The 20,989-nt window shown below is 36.2% G+C and overlaps 1 protein-coding gene across 1 annotated transcript in view; it reads left to right on the plus strand.

The window, feature by feature from the left end:
• Positions 1-13,591, plus strand: part of LOC107289697 (PDZ and LIM domain protein 4-like) — a 32,872-nt gene extending 19,281 nt beyond the window's left edge. The window contains exons 2-3 of the mRNA XM_015818497.1: positions 579-730; positions 13,483-13,591. Of these exons, the coding sequence (XP_015673983.1) occupies positions 579-730; positions 13,483-13,591 (261 nt within the window). The remainder of the gene's footprint in view (positions 1-578; positions 731-13,482) is intronic.
• Positions 13,592-20,989: the final 7,398 nt, after the last annotated feature.

Here is a 20,989-nt window from a genome sequence, read left to right on the forward strand (position 1 = left end):
ATTCTCTTTAACTGCCAATTATATGCACTAGCTAGGTTGCAGCATTTAGAGCCGCTAATTGATAGGAGAAAGCCAAGTTTGATGTACAGTAGTCAAGCAGTGTTTCTCAACCTTGACAATGTTAAGGCATGTGGACTTCAACTCCCAGAATTCCACAGCCAGCAATGCTGGCTGTGGAATTCTGGGAGTTGAAGTCCACATGCCTTAAAATTGTCAAGGTTGAGAAACACAAGACATTAGGTTAGAAATCAGGAACCTGTGAGTTCTAGTGCTGCCTTAGGCACAAAGCCAGCTGGCTGACCTTGGGCCAGTCTCCCTCAGCCTAGGAAGAAGAAGGCGGCAATAGCAAATCATTTCTGCAATCTTGCCAAGAAAATTGCAAAGACTTGTTTAGGCAGTTGCCAGGAATCAATACTGACTCGAAGGCAACCAACAACAGCGACAGAAACTACAGGAGAACCCACGTGGTTCTTAGAATATCTCCCCAACTCCGTATGTTTGTCCTTTCAGAGACAGAACTGAGTTTTACACAATCAAAATATCATAGTTTGTAATGTTCCTTTCTTTTTCTCCTATAGATAAATCCAGGAAGTAAAGCTGCTCTTGCTAACCTTTGCCCAGGTGATGTCATTTTGTCAATCAATGGTGACAGCACAGAAAATATGACACATTTAGAAGCACAAAACAAGATCAAAGCTTGTCTGGATCAACTGATACTGTCTGTGAACAGGTAAATGTCTCAACTTTCTGTCTCACGCTGACCTATCAGGTCTATGCACACATGTGGTTGGGCAGTTTAGGCCCAGTGATTGACAGTCCACAAGCAGATGTTGATTGCCTAACCTCTTTGTTATATTCATTGTGTAAGAGTTATTTTGTGATTATTTATGTAGCACTTTAGCCTGGATTCATGTACTGTCTTGCTTCTTATTTTTCAATAGTTGTGGTAAACCCCTATGTGGCAAATTAATACATTATCATTTTAATTCTCAGCATATGTGTGTATGTGTGTATAGGCCATTTTAAAAAAATCCTCTGGTTTTAGTTTGTTCCGCCATGAATAATTAAATATGACATACTCCAGCATTCTCAGTAAAATGTTCTAGGCATACTGGGAATAGAAATACAATCCTGTTCCTTCTTCCTTCTTGAAATATATATATATATTTGGGAAATGGGATTGAGGTAAAACAGAAATAAGAAAGTCCTGATGTACTGGAAAGAACGTTATTAAGAAGTTCTGTGGGCCCAGTCCTTCTGCAAGTTGCAGAATTTTCATAAAAAAAATAATTTTAATTGAAAAGAGTTTTGCCTTAAAAGCCAACTCCTTGTAATTTTATCATATAAAAAGCATTGTCATGTATAAGGTCACCGTTATAATTTTATTCATAATTTTGATCACAGAAAGAGAGGTAGAGCAACCACTCACTCCCTAGTGGAGAAATGCATTAAATATTAGTTAATTGTTTTATTTTATTCAATTATCAAATCACACAAAATGTACATAATGAATGTGAAATACAGATAGTCCTCGACTTATGATTACAACTGAGCCCCAAAATTTCTGTTGCTAAGCGAGGCATTTGTTAAGTGAATTTTGTCCCATTTTATGACCTTTCCTGCCACAGTTGTCATTGTAACATAGTTGTTAATGAATCTGATTTTCTCATTGCTTGTGAGAAGGTTGCAAAAGGTGATCACAAGATCCTAGAATACTGCAACCATCATAACATGAACCAGTTGGTTTTAGGAGGCAGGGCAATGAAAGAATGCTGTATATCTTTATAAAATATAGAGGTGAACAGACCATTAATTAAACACTCATGAAGCTGCAAGAGCAAAACTCTCAAGCTAGATTGGTTTTTCCATTCATTTTCCAGTTACAGGCAGGAGGGCAAAGGGTTCTACTTGTCAGTATGAAGCCCCTTCTATAATTGGGATTTGATCTGCTGGTTTCAGAGAACAATTTCTTTTTTCCATATTATGGCAATTTGGAACAATTGGTGTTCTCTGTCCATTATTCTTTCCTTAATATTGGCTCTGTTGCTCTCTAATGCTATTGTCAGAAGTGCTTCCCGACAGATATTACACATTTGGAACCCAGCCTTTAAGAGGTGACTCCAAAGAGAGTGTCAGGAATCTGTTAACACAAGAGGAGCCAAGCCCATGGTGATTCAGTTCAGGTTAACTAATAATTAAAATTTGTGATCTGGATTCTTGCCTACACCGACAGTGGTCCAACTTCAGATCAGAAAATAACATTGAGAATATAATTTGGAACTTGAAAGACTTCTCAGGAATTTTAACTAAAACAATTCCAAGATGCACGGACTGCAGAATAATCAAATAATCAAAAACAATATAAGATTTGTGCTAAGCCCAGAGTTATTGCAACACGTTAGACATTGTAGGCATGTACTTACATACTGTTGGTGAGACCCATAATTTGGGGCTGGGGGGGGGGGTAAACAACCTCATAGATGTTTCATTATTTAATCCTGTACAATTTTTACTGGAATTTTACAATTTTAAGTGAATGGCATTATTTTTAGATCTTTAGGTTTGGTGTCTTCTAAAACCTTGTTCTGAAGATAATTGCAGGTAATTTTTAATAATATGGCAGAATGTACTGTTTACTTTTGAGAAATGGAAATGCCTAGGTTGGTTGTAGTTACATATTTTACAAGAAGATTTGAAGTTGATTAATTATAGGAGGGGTATTTCACATTGGTTTTTGTCTCTTTGTATCTCTCAGTGGAATTGTGTCCAAAAGTCTTACAAAAAAATTGCAAATTATTTTATAGTCTTGCCAAAATAATTTTTATGAGGTTAATATTATTTTAGTGATTTCAAAGATACTTATAGGCGAAAGATCTTTTTAATCCAAACCAAAATGGCATTCTGATAAACAAGTATTTTCACTTTACTTTATACTTTGTCTTAAAAAATATTAAGGTACCACACGCTTGAAAATTCTGAAACTTCAGGTTAATGTTCTTAATATGTTAGAAAATTAATTCTAATACAGTGGTACCTCGATACTCATCATTAATTGGTTCCAAGAGGCATGATGAGTACCACAACTGATGAGTACTAAACAAACTTTTCCCATAAGGAATAATGTAATGTCACAAGGCAGCCAACACTGACAAGTTCTAGCTTGTGTGATGAATACTGGGACAAAATTTTTGTGTCAAAATGCATTGAGTACCAAATTCATTAAGTTTCAAAGCAGTTGAATAGGAACCACTATGTCTCTGTTTTTCCAGTAAATTGGGGTGAGTTGATTTGGCACACAAAATGGATCAATTTTTAGTTCAATGGATTTAGTTTATGTTTCTGATACTGGCCAGTTCTACCTCCGGAGAAAATGTGAATACTTCACAAAACCTGGATGACTGCTTTTTCGTTATGATTTAACATTTGCAGCTTCTTCCACTGTAAGATGATTTTTGACATGAGAATAGGAAATATTTTTCTGTGATGCTTCCCAGCATGTAAACATTCCACAAAAATACATAAAAGGAAATGGGAATTTTTATTGTAGCACACATGTTAAAAAGACCCTGGGTGAAATCTCAGAAGACCTCAACCATATATGATTATGTCAGTTCAAAATTTCCCATCAGCTTTGGTGAGAAATACAATGCATATATCATATACAGAAACAGAAGATTTCATAAATAAAGGACTTGTATTAAAATTCCTGATTAAAGTTGCTAAATTGTCAGAACTTTGGAAGAGACTGTCTATGTAATGCATTTATCTTTAAATTAGAAATCCATATAATTTAGGCAGCAGTTCATAATTCTGTAACAAAGAATATAAACAATATACTTTGCCCAGAGTTACTTGTTGAGGTGAATGTCTGTAGGAATCAATCAATCAAACAGACAAGTAAATGAAGCCAAACTTCATTTTTCTATTATTTTCTATAATTTAAGTTAGCATTTTCAAAGCTTGCCTACTTTGAACTTTTTTATGAAAACAAATTTGGAGGTACTTTGGATTAAGTCTTCACTTTTCACAGTCCTGCCGTATTGCTTAATTCTATGGATTCCACTTCCAGTGATTGCTGGGGATATTTCCTTTGGGTGCTTTCTTAGTTTACATATATACCATAATAAATGCTTATCTAAACTAACTATAAAGTTAGAACATATTACATTATATATTACATATTAATATTCTAATACCAATATAAATATATTATAGTTTAAAATGACGCTGCATTGTAGAAAAATAAAGCGGTCAGAATAGGAGCAGTGGAAGGGGAGCGATCCATTAGTGTCTGGGCACTAAGCTAATTAGGGGTCCTTGGTGCTCTCTGAGCTTGTTCATTTTCTTGTAGATGTTTCATTACCCTAACTATGTAACATCACCAGTGCTAGTCTGATGTTAGTTAGGGCAGGGGTCTCCAACCTTGGCAAATTTCAGACTTGTGGACTTCAACTCCCAGAATTCCTCAGCCAGTCAAGCTGGCTGAGGAATTCTGGGAGTTGAAGTCCACAAGTCTTACAGTTGCCAAGGTTGGGGACCTTTGAGTTAGGGTAATGAAACATCTGCAAGAAAACAAGCAAACTCAGAGATCACCAAGGACCACTCATTTCAACCCTGAGCTACAAATATTCTCCTTCATTGGTACCAAGCTAATTAGAATTCACTTTCCTGGTTTTTTTTTTATTAAAATTGACCAATAACAGGCTTTACTTATACTAGAAGAGGGACAACGAAGCTTGACCAGCATTTGTTATCTTGAAATATGATTTCCTTCTGGAGAATCTGGCTATTTAATAGTACTGAACTTGACTTTGTGGTAATTAAAACTTGGAGTCTTATTCCCTGTGATGTTTCACATATATAGTACATGAAATTATTGAACAAGGTTGTTTAGAATTTAGAATATCATCAGGTTTGCCCCCTGCCAGCCATTAAATAAGATGTGTATTTGTTTTCTTGATTTAAAATATTTTTTCTCGTGTCTTTTAAATTGTATTATTTCTGTCTAAGCTTTGCTTGCTATTTGCTCTTAGAGGCATCTAGTTTTGTTTAAATGCTTCATTTTATTCTAATTTATTTTATTTATATTATATATTTCTAATCTGTTATTTGGCTAAGAGGTTTTTCCTTAAGCCACCTACCCACCATTCAGTCATTCATTCATTCATTTATATATATATATATACATATATTAATTAATTAATTAATTAATTAATTAATTTTGGTTGGGCTACATTTCTTGAAGCTTCAGAGAAAGGATCTAAATTCATATACCGTATCCAGAAGATTGCATTAGAAATTTTGTTGGAACTCAGTATACATTTGATTTATATGAATCTACTTGGCCATCTTTAGTCATATGAAATCATTTTTTTAAAAAAATATACAATATTATAAATGTACCAAAAATGCAAAAACTCAACAATGTTAGGCAAGTGAAAACAGTGGTCAAGCTATCTACAGATGGGTCATGGGACAGGTCCTTCCTGATTGGTTGTTGTTTTTAATTGTCTATGTATGGAATCCTGCATTCCACGTCCTTCCAGGTTCAATCCTTAAGGAGAAATCCCAGGAGAAACAAAGTGAGTGTGTGAGCAGAGCACCAAAATAAACAGAAAAAATAAAGCACTGAACAAGTTGGAATTGCTGAACTGTATAAACTGCTGCCACAGGGAGCATGGGAGAACGTGAAAATCATAGCATACCAAACATCAAATGCTAATAAGTATAAGAAGAAGATCCAAAAAGCAATAGAAAGGGAACTAACAAGCTCCCCCCAAACACTGGAACCAAGAGGGAGGTTGAAACCTGGAAGGACAGGGAATGAGGAATTCCTTGGGCAATTAAGAAAAAGTCTTCATGGTAGGCCAATCAGGATTTATTTAAGATAAATGATTATTTAGGCTTATATATTGGAGGAGAAAGAAGATAAATTCTGTCTCTAAAATACCCAACTAAGTATTTTAAAAAGCAACATCTCTCCCAGTCAGAAAATCTACATGTTTATTTTATGCAGTAGGTATAGTAATTATATTAACAATTTTATTAGTGCTTTTTAAGCCTTGACCAGATAAAACATCTGGATGGTGTAGTTATTGTATTTCTTAACTCAGCCCAAACAAGTCTTTGAGTTCCAAATAAAGATGTCTGGCCAATAAAAGTAGTCACTGCTTAAGCCAGATGCAGACTTATTTGTTACTGAAGATGAGTCATCCTTTTAGCAAAGCATTGTTTTCAAACGAAAAGGGAAACCGGCTTCATCAGAAAATTATTTATTACAATCTATACAGATCAGTCCTGTAGGAATTCTTCCAGAAACCTGAATGTGTTTTGTTTACATTGCTATCAGTACAACTTGTATGAACAAACATTTCACAACTTATTGATCTAATGTTGTTTTCTTAAGCACTGTTATATTATAATTTAATTCATTGATTGGAAGGATGGTTACAAAAAGAATGCTGATCGAGTTTCCCCCCCCTATCTTAATCCCATTGAATATAATAGTTTCCCGTAAATGAAGCCATTTCTAATAGTTCAGCAAACAAACAGTACGAACCATTTTTCATTATTTTGAAATATCGTATAATTGACAATATTCCAATGATTTCTGATTAAATTTAAGATATAGTAAAGAAAGAACTGGAAATGAGAACAACCTCATTGTAATACTCTTTCAGCTGAGAAAAGTGTATTCCATATGAATGTAATTATTAGTTTAGATCAGCTGCATATGCAAAGGCTCATCTGGCATTTATTGCAATAGCTTAATTATCTCTTGAGATTTTTAGCAAATGTATGTCTACCTTTTAACTTTAGATTCATGCTACACGTCCCAAGCACATAAAGACAGTTCATCTTCTTTACAGTCTGGTTTAGTAATTCCTATAGATTTGACTCACTGTGTTTTTGCACACATGCATTCCTATCAGTGAACGATGAGACTTTTTTCCTGTTTGTATCCTTGACATGTTCTACTTTGTTTGCCCCACTTATTTTCCATCAGACAGAATGGAGGCCAAGAGAAGCGGAACAAAAATCTGACTTGAACAAATCACTTTCACTATTTTTATGTGTTGAGATTAAGGAGAAAAAAACAAGGGTGGGGAAGAGACTTCTGTGGGCCAAATGGAATAACTTGGTTGTTTATAATTTTGTTTCTCTTTATATCTGCTGAGTGAATCCTCCTGGAATTTGGTGCTGCTCATTCTTTGCCAAATAAGGTTCCATGGAGACCCAACTGTAGCCATGTGATTAATGATCACGTCAAGAACAAGGACGTCTTTTAATGAACCTCTTTCATCTTCTGGCAATTGTTTTTCCATACACTACCATATAAATGAATTATTACCAATATGTTGTTAAAAAAAGAGTTTTATTTTGTAGATTATGCAAAAATCATATCCTTTCTCAGTTAGTGGAAACTGAAACGTATTAGAGATTGATACAATATTACTATTTCTATGCAAAGAAAGGGTTGAGTTCTGAGGAAAAAGGCAGTAGCATTATTGGAGGCTTGAAAAAAGATGGTGCTTTTTTAAAGTGTGTTTTAACTTTTCTACTTGGCTTTATTACATTGTCTCATATCAGAGCCAGATATTTTTTTCTGAATTTTTCAAAATATGCACACTCTTATATCCCATTCTAAGGATTTGCAGAGACACATAGAAAAAAAATTAAAAACTTTAAATGACACTGCTGATACACTTTTCTGGAAAAGTTAGATGAATTGATTGCACAACAGAGTGGATTTTAATATAAACATAGATGAGATCCACCATAAATATTCTGGAGGAAAATATGAAGCACCAGACTCAGCTGGGCAATTGAGACACCAGAACTGAGAAGCCTCATTTCTGGTCACTGTCAGAGAATAAGGCTGGATAACCAAGAAAAGAGCTTTTGAATTATTAAAAACCAGTCCTACAATTATCTCTCTCAAGTGAATGACTTTGATTATTTCGCTAACTGTTATAGATTGGCAGAATGGCATTTGGTGCAATTCCTTAGATTTGTTTTGGTCATGTGTTTTAAAACCAACCAGGAACCAGCATAGTTATCCTGGACCTTTGGTTCTTTATGCTTGGTCATAATTAGAAAAATGAATGACACTGCTTTCAATACCTTTTTAGTATTTCCATGAAATACTGTTAGAAAATGGTTTAATTCAGGCCTGACTACTTTTGCTCTGAAGGACCTATAGATGGCATACTGAAATTCACATAAAACATGTGAATTCATGAGCTTCCTAGGTAAATTTGGGGGGGGGGAGAAACTATTTCAAAAACAAACATTAAAAAATACAATACAAAGTTTCCAGGTTTCCATAGCCCGAGGCTCTCCAAAGAAGCGATTACTTAAATGATTAATAATGTATAGAGGAACACAGTATATGAAAGCTATGATTTGTTATTTGGAGAATTTTATGGAATGTGTGTTATGTATAGGCACAAGGGAAAGTCAAGAGCCAATTCCATTTCATGGTAGTTTAAAACCACAATGTTTTATTTAGGTAGTTTGTTTCCAGCACATTTGGAGATAATAAAGCATCTCTGATAGTGATGCCATATGTATACATGTGTGTTGTATAGAACAGAGTAATATTGGTACACATTAAAAGCATTGTTCATATTTTTTTCAAATTTCCAGATTGAGTCATAGGTGAAAAAAGAATCACTTTTCAGGATTTGGGGTAAGAACAAATATAATATTAATTACATCATTTTCCTCTGGTATGTCCTTGAGGAAACACTGGATGTCTGATTTCAATACAAAAGTTAGATCCAAAATAAGTATTAGCAACCATCAGTCTTTATATTCAGGAGCCATTATTGGGAGATGGAAGGGGGAAGAATGTTTGCTGCTAACAGATTAACTGGAATTTCATTTTATTACTTATTTGGACAAACAATTTCAGGTTTGTACGAATTTTCCTATTCATACATAAACAAGGTTTGTAAATAACTATTTGTTTGGCTGCCTATAGCAACTAAGAATTCTGTCAAGTGAAGAGAGAAGGAAAGTTTATAGTGGTGATTATAAAAGAATTGTACACTAACATAAACCGAGCAAGATCTGAATTAGTACCATATGTGAAATCTAGCAGAATATAGGAACTGACTGATACCATAATGTTAAAATACCATCCAAAGGTATCTTGAGAACATAAATAGGATGTATATTCTATTTTTTAACATATGTTTAAATATGTATTTTGTTCTCAGAATAAGTTGTTAGCCATACTGGTCAACTTCATTCTTTACCACCTATAATTTCTGTTTTCTTCTCTAAAGTAAGCATAATTATATGACAAATATGCATCCCAATATATAGAATAAAAATAGGACAGATCAGTAAAATATTATATAAGTTCAATCCTAAGATAATGCAACAGTTGTTAAGGAAAGGCTGGCAATAGTTAGTGAAATGCCCAGGAAAACAATTAAATTTTTAATCACTGCCAAGAAGATGCCACGTGCCAGATCATCTCCCTTGGGAATAACATAGTACTTGAAAAAGTCACTTGTGGAGAAGCAACATGTTGCATATAAACATGGGTTAATAATATTCAAATCTGAGGGATTCATAATAGACAAAGTTCAAGGGGACACTGTTGCAATATTTCTGTCTACATAAGGGATATACAAAAAATAATTTAAGAGAGTGCCCTGGATAATTTTCCTATATTGAATTTACAGAAGAAGCTTGTTAAAACTCTGAAGAATTTTGTGAGTAGATGAAATAAAAATGAAAAGTAATCAAGTTCTAGGACAGTGGTTCTCAACCTGTGGGTCGGGACCCCATTTGGGGTCAATCGACCATTTCACGGGGGTCGCCAAGCAAGGCTGTCCGCCATTTTTTTTGTCCGCCATTTTTCCCCCCTTTTCCGGCGGGTGCCTTACCTCCCTTGGGCTGGGCCAGCTGGTGGTCGGCCTGCTCCATCTCTGCCGCTTGCCAGCTACGCCTCAGCCGGCGCAGGGGGCGGAACCACGCATGTGCGGCGCTCCCGGGCAGGGAAAGTCCTCGACTTACGACCGGTTGGGTAGTCCTCGACTTACGACCGGTTTAGTCCTCGATTTACGACCGGTTTAGTCCTTGACTTACGATCGGTTGGGGTCGCGGCATTAAAAAGGTTGAGAACCACTGTTCTAGGACATTATTTGAAGGGACTAGAAATTGTTAAAAGTAAAAGAAAGAAATATAAAGCTGGTTTATTTGATCAAGGTTAAAATAGATATATTGCTAGTTGTGGTGACTCTTAATGGATCCTAATCCGGATTTAAATGATGAGGTTTTAAGAATTTGTTTATAAATAAGAGATGGGTCATGGGAAGAAGAGATCGTTTGTTGTATTTTTAGAGAAAGTGATGTTACTAAAATTGTTTATACTTGTGATAATGGTGGAAAGTCAATTCTTTTTTATTATAATCTTTTCTATTTTTCTTTCATTTTTTCCCCTTTTCTTTCCTTCCTTTCTATTTTTTCTTTGTATTCTCTTTTTTTAGTTTGTATTCATAGTTATCTTTTTAATTGTATCTTTTAATACAATTGCTATTTAAAAATCATTCTCTGTTTGGAATCTGGTTTGCCCTTAATTGAAATAAGACCATAGATTTTACATTTTGATTAAGTACAGGGTCTCTAAACTTGGCAACTTTATGACTTGTGGACTTCAACTCCCAGATTCCTCAATTGCCAAGTTTGGAGATCCCTGGATTAGTGGATAAAATGATTATCTTCCTTAATCTCCACAGCATCCTTGAACTTGAATAACTGTTCTCTGCCATGTGGAGGAAAATTTATTTTTTTTGTTCTTTTTATTTATTATTGTTTTTTTAGTTTCTATGTAGTTTATTATTGTAATTTTTAATAAACTTACTATTAAAAAGATACCATTATCAAACATTTTATGATCACTTTCAAATCAGGATTTGGTTCATGAGGGCTTATTTCAGAATCTCAGGATGATCTGGCTGTAATTTCTGTAATTCTTTTTGATGCCTGATTGAGGGTAAATAGCATCCAATATTTTCCTGTATTCTGTGTGTGCATTGTGTCTGTGTGTCTGCGTCTTTATTTAATCTTAACTTTAAATACATTAATTTGCACTGATTACAGTAGAACTTGCTTCAGACTGTAACACATGTTAAAATTGAGGACAACGTGCTCATCATAATTACGGAAGGCTTTGTTAGTCTGTATAAATGACTCTTTCAGAACAATGCTTTCTTGTTTCATTTAGACAAGAAAAAAGGGCCTTGGGTAAACACTTCCTAGACTAAAATTCTTACAGGATATAAATAGTTTGTGTGTTATTAATGCCAGCAGTTCACTTAAACTAAACTTCAGTGTTTAATAGATCAGGAATTAAATATAAATAAAAGATTCTTAGCTGCATTTGGGACAAGAAGCTTTACATTTTCTAAAGTGACATGTGCAAAATGAAAGAAATACTAAAAGTGAGTTATGTTATAAAATCTTATTTATGTTATTTTGATGAGATAACAGTTGACTGCTTTTGCTAATATATTGATGTTCACAAAGATTAATTTCTGCAAGATAACAAACTAAGGCATTAAATTGAAGACCAAGGATGCAGATAGGATACTAATAGTTTGGTACTCTTGCTTTTTCCTTATTTCTGCCGCCACTCCCAAATATTAATTTGCTCTCCTTCTTGTCAGCTTTATCTGTGGTTCAGTAGTTAAAGCAAACCGGATTTCTTAACTACAGTTTGTAAATACATTTGAAATCCTTACCATGAGTGTAATGGCTAAGTTAAACATGAAAAGGTACAATATTTTTAACTATAGTTAAAACTGTTAAGCTAGACAGTTTTTAAATGAATAGAGCATCTTTTTTTCCTTTCTCCAAAATGAAAGGTCAAAGATTGTAAAATGATGTTATTACAGTTTTTCTTTCTAATTTAATCTAATGAATTGCAAATTATAATAGGTTTTGATTTTAGAGAAGGTTGTAGAAAAGATGGTTGTACAACAGCTCCAAAAAATGCTGGAGGAGATCGATTATCTGGACCCCTTTCAGCTGGAATTCAGGCTATGGTCCTGAAATAGCATTGATCACAATCAACATGTGGCAGGAGCAGGATGGAAGTGTTGCAACCATCTTTGCTCTTCTTGACTTCTTGGCAATTTTTGATAACATCAATAATGGTATTCTTCTGGATTGGCTTTAGGGATTGGGAGCGGGTAGCACTGTGTTGTGCTGGTTCTCTTCCTTCCTCCAGGGCAGTCAGTGCTGATGGTAGGAAGCAGTCCAGCCTGCAGTCACTTCTTTGCAGAGTTCTGCAGGGCTTGGTACTTGCCTGGCTCCTGTTTAACATCTCCAGGAAGCCACTATGTAAGATCATTCAGAGGCATGCTGATGGTATACATCTCCACTTCTGAACTGCCCATTTGATACAGTGGAAATTCAGTTTAGAGTCTGGAGACTATGGAGGTTTGGATGAGGAACAACAGGTTTCAATTCAACCCTAGCTAGACTAAATGGTCTTGGGTATTAGGGCATTCTGGTTCTGGAGACTTTTCATCTTTAATTTTCAAGATGATTGTACTACTTCAAAGAGAATTGGTGTGCAGTCTGGGGCACCTCCTGGACTTAAGGAACAGGTGGCCGCTGTACCCAGCCTTTGTACAGTTTCAAGTTGTTTGCCACATTGGCCCATTCCTGGATCAGGAGAGTCTGCTCACAGTCACTCATCCATCAATCACCTCCCAAATGGATTACTGCCATGCACCTTACTGGGGCAGCCATTGAAGAAAGCTGTGTGTGGTACAGAATGTAGCAATATGGACAGTAATGTGTATTCCTTCATCAGCATGTGCTACATGCCTGCTCTGTGAGTTGCTAGTATGCTTCTGGATTCAATTGAAGGTGGTGACAATTCCCAATAAAGCTCTTCATGAAGCCAGATTATTCGAGGAATCATCTCTCCCTCTCCATCCCAATAAGTCTGGCACATGAGGCATGCTCTGAGTCAGATCCATTAGGGAGTGCAATCTGGCAGGGTCTTCCATCATAGAGCCTTCTCTTTGGAACATCATCTCTCCCCACTCCCACTAAAGAAGTGGTTGTGTCACAAAGCTTGGATCTGTGGTAGAGCCCATGCAGTGCTTATATTGATTTGCTGATGATTTTTTTCTTTTTTACCTCAGCTGGTGATTATGGGTGTCTTTTTTTCATATTATTAGGAGTTTCCTGGTGCTTTTAACTGTTGTTAGCTGCCAAGCGACATGAATTTGAAATGGACAGCCATTTAGATTGATTGATTGATTGATTGAATGAATGAATGAATGGAAGTTTACTTATCAATGTGAAAAGAATATAATAGGAAAGGGGAAAAATAGGTAAATGATGTTTTTGATTCTTCCAGGTGTATAGCTCCTTGGAAATGTATAAAAATTATATTCAAGTTTACTAACAATCTATATTGTACATATAATTCTTAATTTTCCATTGCAGGGCTGAAGGCAAGGTTTGGTCACCCAGTACTTTGGAAGATGGAAAAGCACAAGCTTATCGTGTCAGTGTAGAACCTGAACCACAGGTATGTGATCTTTGCACAATTTAAATCATTTTTAAAAAATTCATAAAAATAGGAAATAAATCTCCTTCCTCTATATAAAACATTATATTGTTGAACACTGAGACATCAGAAAAATATGTTGCTTTCTGGATCTATTGTATATTTAAGTATGCAAAATCCTTTACAGTTTGTATCTATGTTCACCGGCATTCCATGAAATAGGATTTGTATAAAAAGAATTATCTATTTGAAATAACCTATAGAGGTTCATAGCAAAGACTGATTTAAAAACAAGTTGGTAAGCTTTATTTCTGTTGCAGGCTTAGTGGGAGAACACATAGCAAGAGGAGTATTAGAATTAGAGTCTTCTTTTAGTATCCTTTAGATATACTGTACTTCTAGATATTTTTAGATTCAGCTGCAATGACTAAATGTCTGTTTGGATAGTGTGGTATGTTGATGTTTATAAAAAAATTGATCCTTACATTTCATGCTGTCCATATATGGGCTAGGTAGATAATCACACTTTTACTAACCTTTCATAGCAGTAGTGCCATACAGTGGCAACAATCTCTAAAGTCTATTTGGTGTGTGGTGGGATTCAAATATGTGAACAACCAGTTCTCTGTGTGGATGCTGCTTCTGGAAGTCCATTCTGGGCCTGGGCAACAAAAAATTAGCTACCGGTTCTGCCGAACTGGTGCGAACTGGCTGAATCCCACCACTGATATTTCCCATTCAAAATCAGTTGTATCTGACTTTGTATGAAAATTATAGTGCGAGAGAATATTTTTCTGAGTTAGCATAATGTAAAAAAAAAAAGCCAACACAAGATAGATGCATCAGCCAAATCAGTAAATGAGCAAGTAAAGGATGTTTCTTCATTACTACCCTACTCTTTGTGCTCTGGGAGAGAAAGGAGATTTGTCACTAATGCCTTTAGCTAGCAGGAGAGATTTTCTACCAGTTTAAATTCCATCTGTCAACTTCCTGGAAAGGATTACATATACTTCTGATTTAGCTTGCATGTTAGTTCATGATTGCCCATGGACTAACTCTAAAATGAAATGTTGAAATTCTGGAACATCTGTGAAGTGGTGATATGATTTAGACCAGGGGTAGTCAACCTTGGCTCTTTTATGACTCGTGGACTTCAACTCCCAGAATTCCTGAGCCAGCCATGCTGGCTCAGGAATTCTGGGAGTTGAAGTCCACGAGTCATAAAAGAGCCAAGGTTGACTACCCCTGATTTAGACAGTTAACATAATTGATTCTATGTCTATGGAGTATCTCAGTCATCCAGGTAACGGTTGTCCCAAAAGTGCTTTTTCAAAAGGCAACTGGACTTTGGTTGTTTTTCCTTGAAAATGTTTCGCTTCTCATCCAAGACGTTTCTTAACTGAAGAAGCTTCTTGAATGAGAAGCAAGAAAACCAACCAAAGTCCGGTTGCCTTTTGAAAAAGCATGTCTGGGATAATCGCTTCTATGCTTTTCTCACAGATCTCAATTTCTTGAGCTGCTTAGAGCAATAAAGCACTGAGGTATGTAACTAGAAATATAACAGAAGAAAATTTGGAATGCATACAGTCAAACGTGCTCTACATTTTAGATTTATATAATAGTAGATGATGCTGAAGAAGCTGCTCCCTGCTACTATTGCATTCACACAATACTCAAACAGTTGTAAAGGTGCTATTGTGTGCTAGGCTTCAAAACAATAGAATAGACTTTCTCAAAAGATTGCAAAAGTTGCTGATAAAAATAACTGCTTGCTTTAAAAAAAAGCCCCATTTGCAGTAACTGAAGAGTTTAGCAACTGTAGCTTATTTTGGTTGTATGGGTTAGTTTCATTTTGTTTAATCTGAAAAGTTAGGCAAATTGGGATAGGGATGGACCAAGATTGGCTGAGCCTTTTCTGTCTGAAAAAAATTACTAGGATAATCAGGCAATAGGTTAGTGATGATTGCATTCCATCTCCTTTAAACGGAAGATTGTAAGGACATTACTGAAAAAACCCATGACAGTCAACTACCAGCTAAGTTATAGTAATATTTAATAGGTGCATACCTAATTCAACCCATTATTTTATTTGAAGCAGATTGTTCAGCAGATTCAGTTTCTTTTTGGGGACTGAAGCAGCTTTGGCCACCTTAGTGGATGATCTGTACTATAAGCTGAATGGGATTTCAATTTTTGTTAATTCTACTGGATTCCTCAACAGTATTTGCTACTACTGACTCAAGTGGTTGAAGGCGTTGTGCATGTTTAGACTGAGCAAGAGAAGATTCTTGGGAGACCTGTTAGCTATCTCCAAATACCTGAAGGACTGCCAAGAAGAAAATGGGGCAGAGTTGTTTCAGAAGACAGGATAAGAACCAATGGATTTATATTTCAAAGAAATAGATTTCAGTTGAACATTAGGAGGAATTTTCCAAGCATAAAGGCTGTTCAATAGTGGAAAGGTTGACTCATGCAATATTGGATTCTCTTTTGCTATAGGTGCTTAACCATAGGGTCAGGGGACATTGGTGAGGGATGCTACAGAATGCATTAATGAATTTGTGTGCTGAGTATGAGGATGGAATAGATGATTTCCAAGAACTAACTTTTACGTTCTATGCTATAGGCACACAATCTTTCTCTTTCTCCCTCTCAGATATGGAATACTTGAACTGTTTTCTGGCTTGGCTCACCCACTTATCAGCTGGTTGTGGGGCAAGAAATTAAGGCTTAGTTGAGGATGGAGTAGACAAGTTAATAGAAGAACATTACGATAAATAATAGTACAATAGGAAGCAACTCTTCTTAATTTTTTAGGCTCACACAGCTGCTTCAGAAACTACCCAGGCTATTTCCATCTTGCACTTTAAGCATTCTCTTTCAAAGATTTGCAAAATCCTAATACTGTACTTATTACAACAGCCACTTCGGTGCATGGGGTTAAGGGATCATCCTAGAAACCAGGGGTTTTAGTTCCACCTTGGGCATGAAGCCAGTGGAGTAAACTTATGCCAATCACCTTCTCTCAGGTCTAGGAAAAGAGGCAGTGGCAAACCACTTCTGAAAAACCTTGCCAAGAAAATAACAGGGACTTCTCTAGGCATTCTCTGAGAATCAGACACAATTGAAGAGAAGAAGAAAAAAAATATTTATTACCGAAAGCTAGTTCCTTTCAGCACTCTCAGAAGCTTTCCCAAAATTAGGGCCACCATTCCTTATAATGAGAACAAGATAGTGAAAGACTATTTCTTCTATAGGAATCTGCCCATTATTGCCATATTTTCCATTAGCAGGTGAATTCAAGTTAACAGGCAAATTGTTGTCGTTTTAACCATTCAGGCATGTCTGACTCTTGAGACTCTATAACCAAGTGCCCCCCCATTCTACCCTGTCAAGCACAGCTTCTTTCAGTTGTTGGATGTTCATATTTGTATCAGTTTTGATGTTATTAAACCAACATGTTCTTTTTGCCCCTTTTTCTTGTTCCTCTAACCATTCTTAGTGTCACTGACTTCTCCAATGAATTTGCATGCGTGACATGGCCAAAGTAACTCAGACATAGTCTTATGATTGTGATGTCTGGTTTTATATGATTCAACATCTCTCCCTGTTAGTTATTCTGGCTGTAACAGGCATATAATTTAATGCTATTCTGAATGATTTTATCATAAAATAGTTCTCAAGGATACTATTTTCTTGAGAATCCTGTTTGTTGGAAGGGCAAGGTAAAAATATTAATACATAAACTAAAGTAGGTATATGAATTAACATTATTTCAATTTTTATCTGAAATCGCATCCTCTGTAGGGCAAATATAGTATGCATACATCCTTAATCTGGGTTTATTGAAGAAGCATGGTGATGCTGTCTGTATTTTCCCCCATTTCTTGGCTGTGTTTGCCTAATTAATCAGCTGCAGAAAATTGATTCTAAAAACTCTTTCGAAAAGGTGTTGATGTGTTCCAAAACTGTCCATATGGGGGACAGTTTATTGGGAACAAATGCATGAATTCTTACTGCCAAATATATTTCTGAGGGAGAGTGCACATTAGTTTTGTTTCCTGCAATAAAATAACAGTATAGAATACATTTGCTGTTTATTTTTAAAATGGAAATTAGCTATGTGACTGGATAGGGGGCCAAAGTAATGCCTGTGTACATCACAAAACCTATTCCTACCATAGTTAGCAATAGCCTCAACAATGTCCAGTATAGTTTCTAATCAATAGAAGCATTCCTCAGATTGCAAGAGTAGATGAAAGAATCTTGACTAATTTGGAAGAAGCTAAACAGATCTACTTGGTATTGGATGGTAAAACACAGACTTAGAATTGGAAAATAGAAAACAAAATCCTAAAAGGATATAGTGACGCGTCCAGCCTATGGGCCGGCAGTTTGACACCCCTGCCCTAGAGTATATAATAATCTTCATGCCACTGAAAAAGGAGACCATAGATATAATTTTTCCTATGTTTTCTCTCTTATCAAATTTTAATCAAACCAGAACCATATGGTGTTTATAAAAGAATTGGATATTTGCTTTCTTTTTACATTCCTTTTATTGAGGATTCCTTTTGTGATTTCTCTTCATTTATCTTGGCCCAAATCTCTGTTTGTTTGTTTGTTTGTTTGTTTGTTTGTTTGTTTGTTTGTTTGTTTGTTTGTTTCATTCATTCATTCATTCATTCATTCATTCATTCATTCAGCATATCCTAAAATCTAACCCTCTGCTCAGTATAGGAATTTGGAGCATCCCAACTAGCCCCATTGAACAACTCCAGAGAAATCTGCCATTTGTCTGAGTGATTGGCTTCACTGCTGAACTGCTTGAATTAGCTGCCCTGTACTCATTTATTCTTATTGCCACTACCCTGATGAAATTAATCCTGTATTATTCGTTCTGACTACCAAGCAGTGACAATATAACATTGGAAGGAGTCCCTGTGAATTTTATTCTGCTATCAGTGCTGACTACAGGAGGCAGTGCTCATCTCCACTTCAAGGCCATTGAGACAGCGCTGTCTGAAGACATGCCCGTGGTCATGTGGCCAGCATGACATCACGGAGAATTGTTATCTTCCCACTGAAGTGGTACCTATCTATCCAGTTGCATTTACATGCTTTCAAATTGCTAGGTTGGCAGGAGCTGGGTTGAGGACAGGAGCTCCCGCTGTTCTGTAGCGCTCAGGTCTCGAATCTGGACTGCCAGCTTTCCAGCCAACAAGCACAGTGTCTTAACCACGGAACCACCACACCACCACTTATAATATTATGCCTATGAAAAACAGTTTGGTGTCATGGTGAAGACAGCAGGCTAATTACCATGAGTTCTAGTTCTGCCTTAGGCACAAAGTCAGCTGGATGGCCTTGGGGCAGCCACTCCTCGCAGTCCAGAAAGGAGGCAATGTCAAACCACTTCTTAAATCTTGACAAGAAAACTTCAGGGTCTAGTCTAGACAATCAGCAATGAAGAGGTTTCAAAGATAGCTAAAAAAAAAAAAGCTTACCATATCTCAGTTGCAAAAATTCAAGCAGCCACAAGTGGGCAAGATATACTGGAAATTATAACTCTTTGCTGCCCACTAATGGCCATCTTGATGTGGCCAGTATTTTATTCTGTTAGCCCAGTGGTTCTCAACCTGTGGGTCGGGACCCCATTTGGGGTTGATCGACCATTTCACGGGAGTCGCCAAGCAACGCTTTCTGCCATTTTTTTTGTCCGCCATTTTTTTTGTCCGCCATTTTTTTCCCCTTTTCCGGCGAGTGCCTTACCTCCCTTGGGCTGGGCCAGCTGGTGGTCGGCCTGCTCCATCTCTGCCGCTTGCCAGCTATGCCTCGGCCGGCGCAGGGGGTGGAACCACACATGCGTGGCGCTCCTGGGCAGGGAAAGTCCTCGACTTACAACCGGTTGGGTAATCCTCGACTTACGACCGGTTTAGTCCTCGACTTACGACCGGTTTAGTCCTCGACTTACGACCAGTTTAGTCCTCGACTTACGACCGGTTGGGGGTCGCAGCATTAAAAAGGTTGAGAACCACTGTGTTAGCCTGATAGTTTGAGTGATAGATAAAGACTACATCCTTTCTGCAGCTTTGATTTGGTCTCAGTCTGGTCTCATTCTCACTAGCTCTGGACAGCTAGTTATGAATAAGCTAATTTGAAGCCAGTGATTTAAAAAAGTAACAATGTTTTTTGCTTGCTGGACACTTTTATTCTTTAGAAAATGTATGGGACAATGAGAGCATGAGGGAGAGACTAAGAAAGCTAGAAACAGGAAATAGCAGACCTGGATAGTGAAGAGAAAAACTATGATAGGTTTAGTTTGAGATAACTGGAACAATAGCTCCCAAGAAAACTAAGGAAGAGTCAGCAAGTTTTAATAATCTGTTCTATTATGAGCTGTGTGTGTGTATTTGGAAAACATAAGAATGGCAGGCATTTTTTTTTACTTCCCCTCTCCAAAAAAACGAACAAAAAAAAAAAACCCTCTGGTTCTAGTAATGTCTCTAAGCTTTTTTTTTTTTTTTGAAAGGATTAGGAAATATAAGTCTAAACTGATTTAATAAAAAGCTGCACTAAACTAATTGAATTTCAGTTGTTAAACTTAATTTTTCCATGGAAAAGATAAAAATTAAACAAAATTCAAAGTGTAAATAATGAATATTTATTGGAAGACAAAGATATCAAACAAAGCAACATTTGGTGCACAAAACCCTCAGCTGAATTTAACAGAATGCATTAAAATGTGAAAAGAATTATTATGCTCTTGAGAAATCAAAAAAGATGAAAAAAACACCCTGGCACAATTTTAGTTACAGGAACTATAAGCTTGTCTGTGGATGATTTAGTGGTGGAAAGATGCAAAAGCTTTGCAGCTACTGTACTGCTATTGAAATAAATCATGAATGGAATCAATTTGTACAATTTGTACAAATTATAGTTTTCCTTCCCTCCCTCCCTTCCGTTCAAATCACAATAGTATTTTAGAGACAACTATGTCATTTAAAATCCTCCTAGATGTTATTGTTGTTGCTCCATCCAGTAATGATAAATCACATTAAATATGGTGCATGATAGATAACTTACTAATGTTACCTGGATTACATGGAACTATTAACTAGAAAATCTGAAACTAATATCGTTTCTTATATTAGTACCTCTATTTTACTATTTTATTATTTTTGAGGATTGTATCACTCCAACTGAAATCTGACAGAAATTGATAATTTCAGTACTCAATTACCTCTCCTCTCCCCTTTTTCCCCCTGACTGATACCTATAGATAGGTAGTTTTCATTTAGTTTTAGAAAGAGATACCGACGTGCTTAAATGGCCAGTGTTATATTCCCAATTTGCTAGTAAATTGTTACCTGAGCATATTCCTATTCTTAGTTTCATTTGTGCTTTACCTATGTGGTCAAAGCTCATGAGAAAAACAATCAT

This window comes from Protobothrops mucrosquamatus, unplaced genomic scaffold, assembly GCF_001527695.2.
Source record: "Protobothrops mucrosquamatus isolate PMUCROS unplaced genomic scaffold, P.Mucros_1.0 scaffold753, whole genome shotgun sequence".
Classification (NCBI taxonomy): Eukaryota; Metazoa; Chordata; class Lepidosauria; order Squamata; family Viperidae; genus Protobothrops; species Protobothrops mucrosquamatus.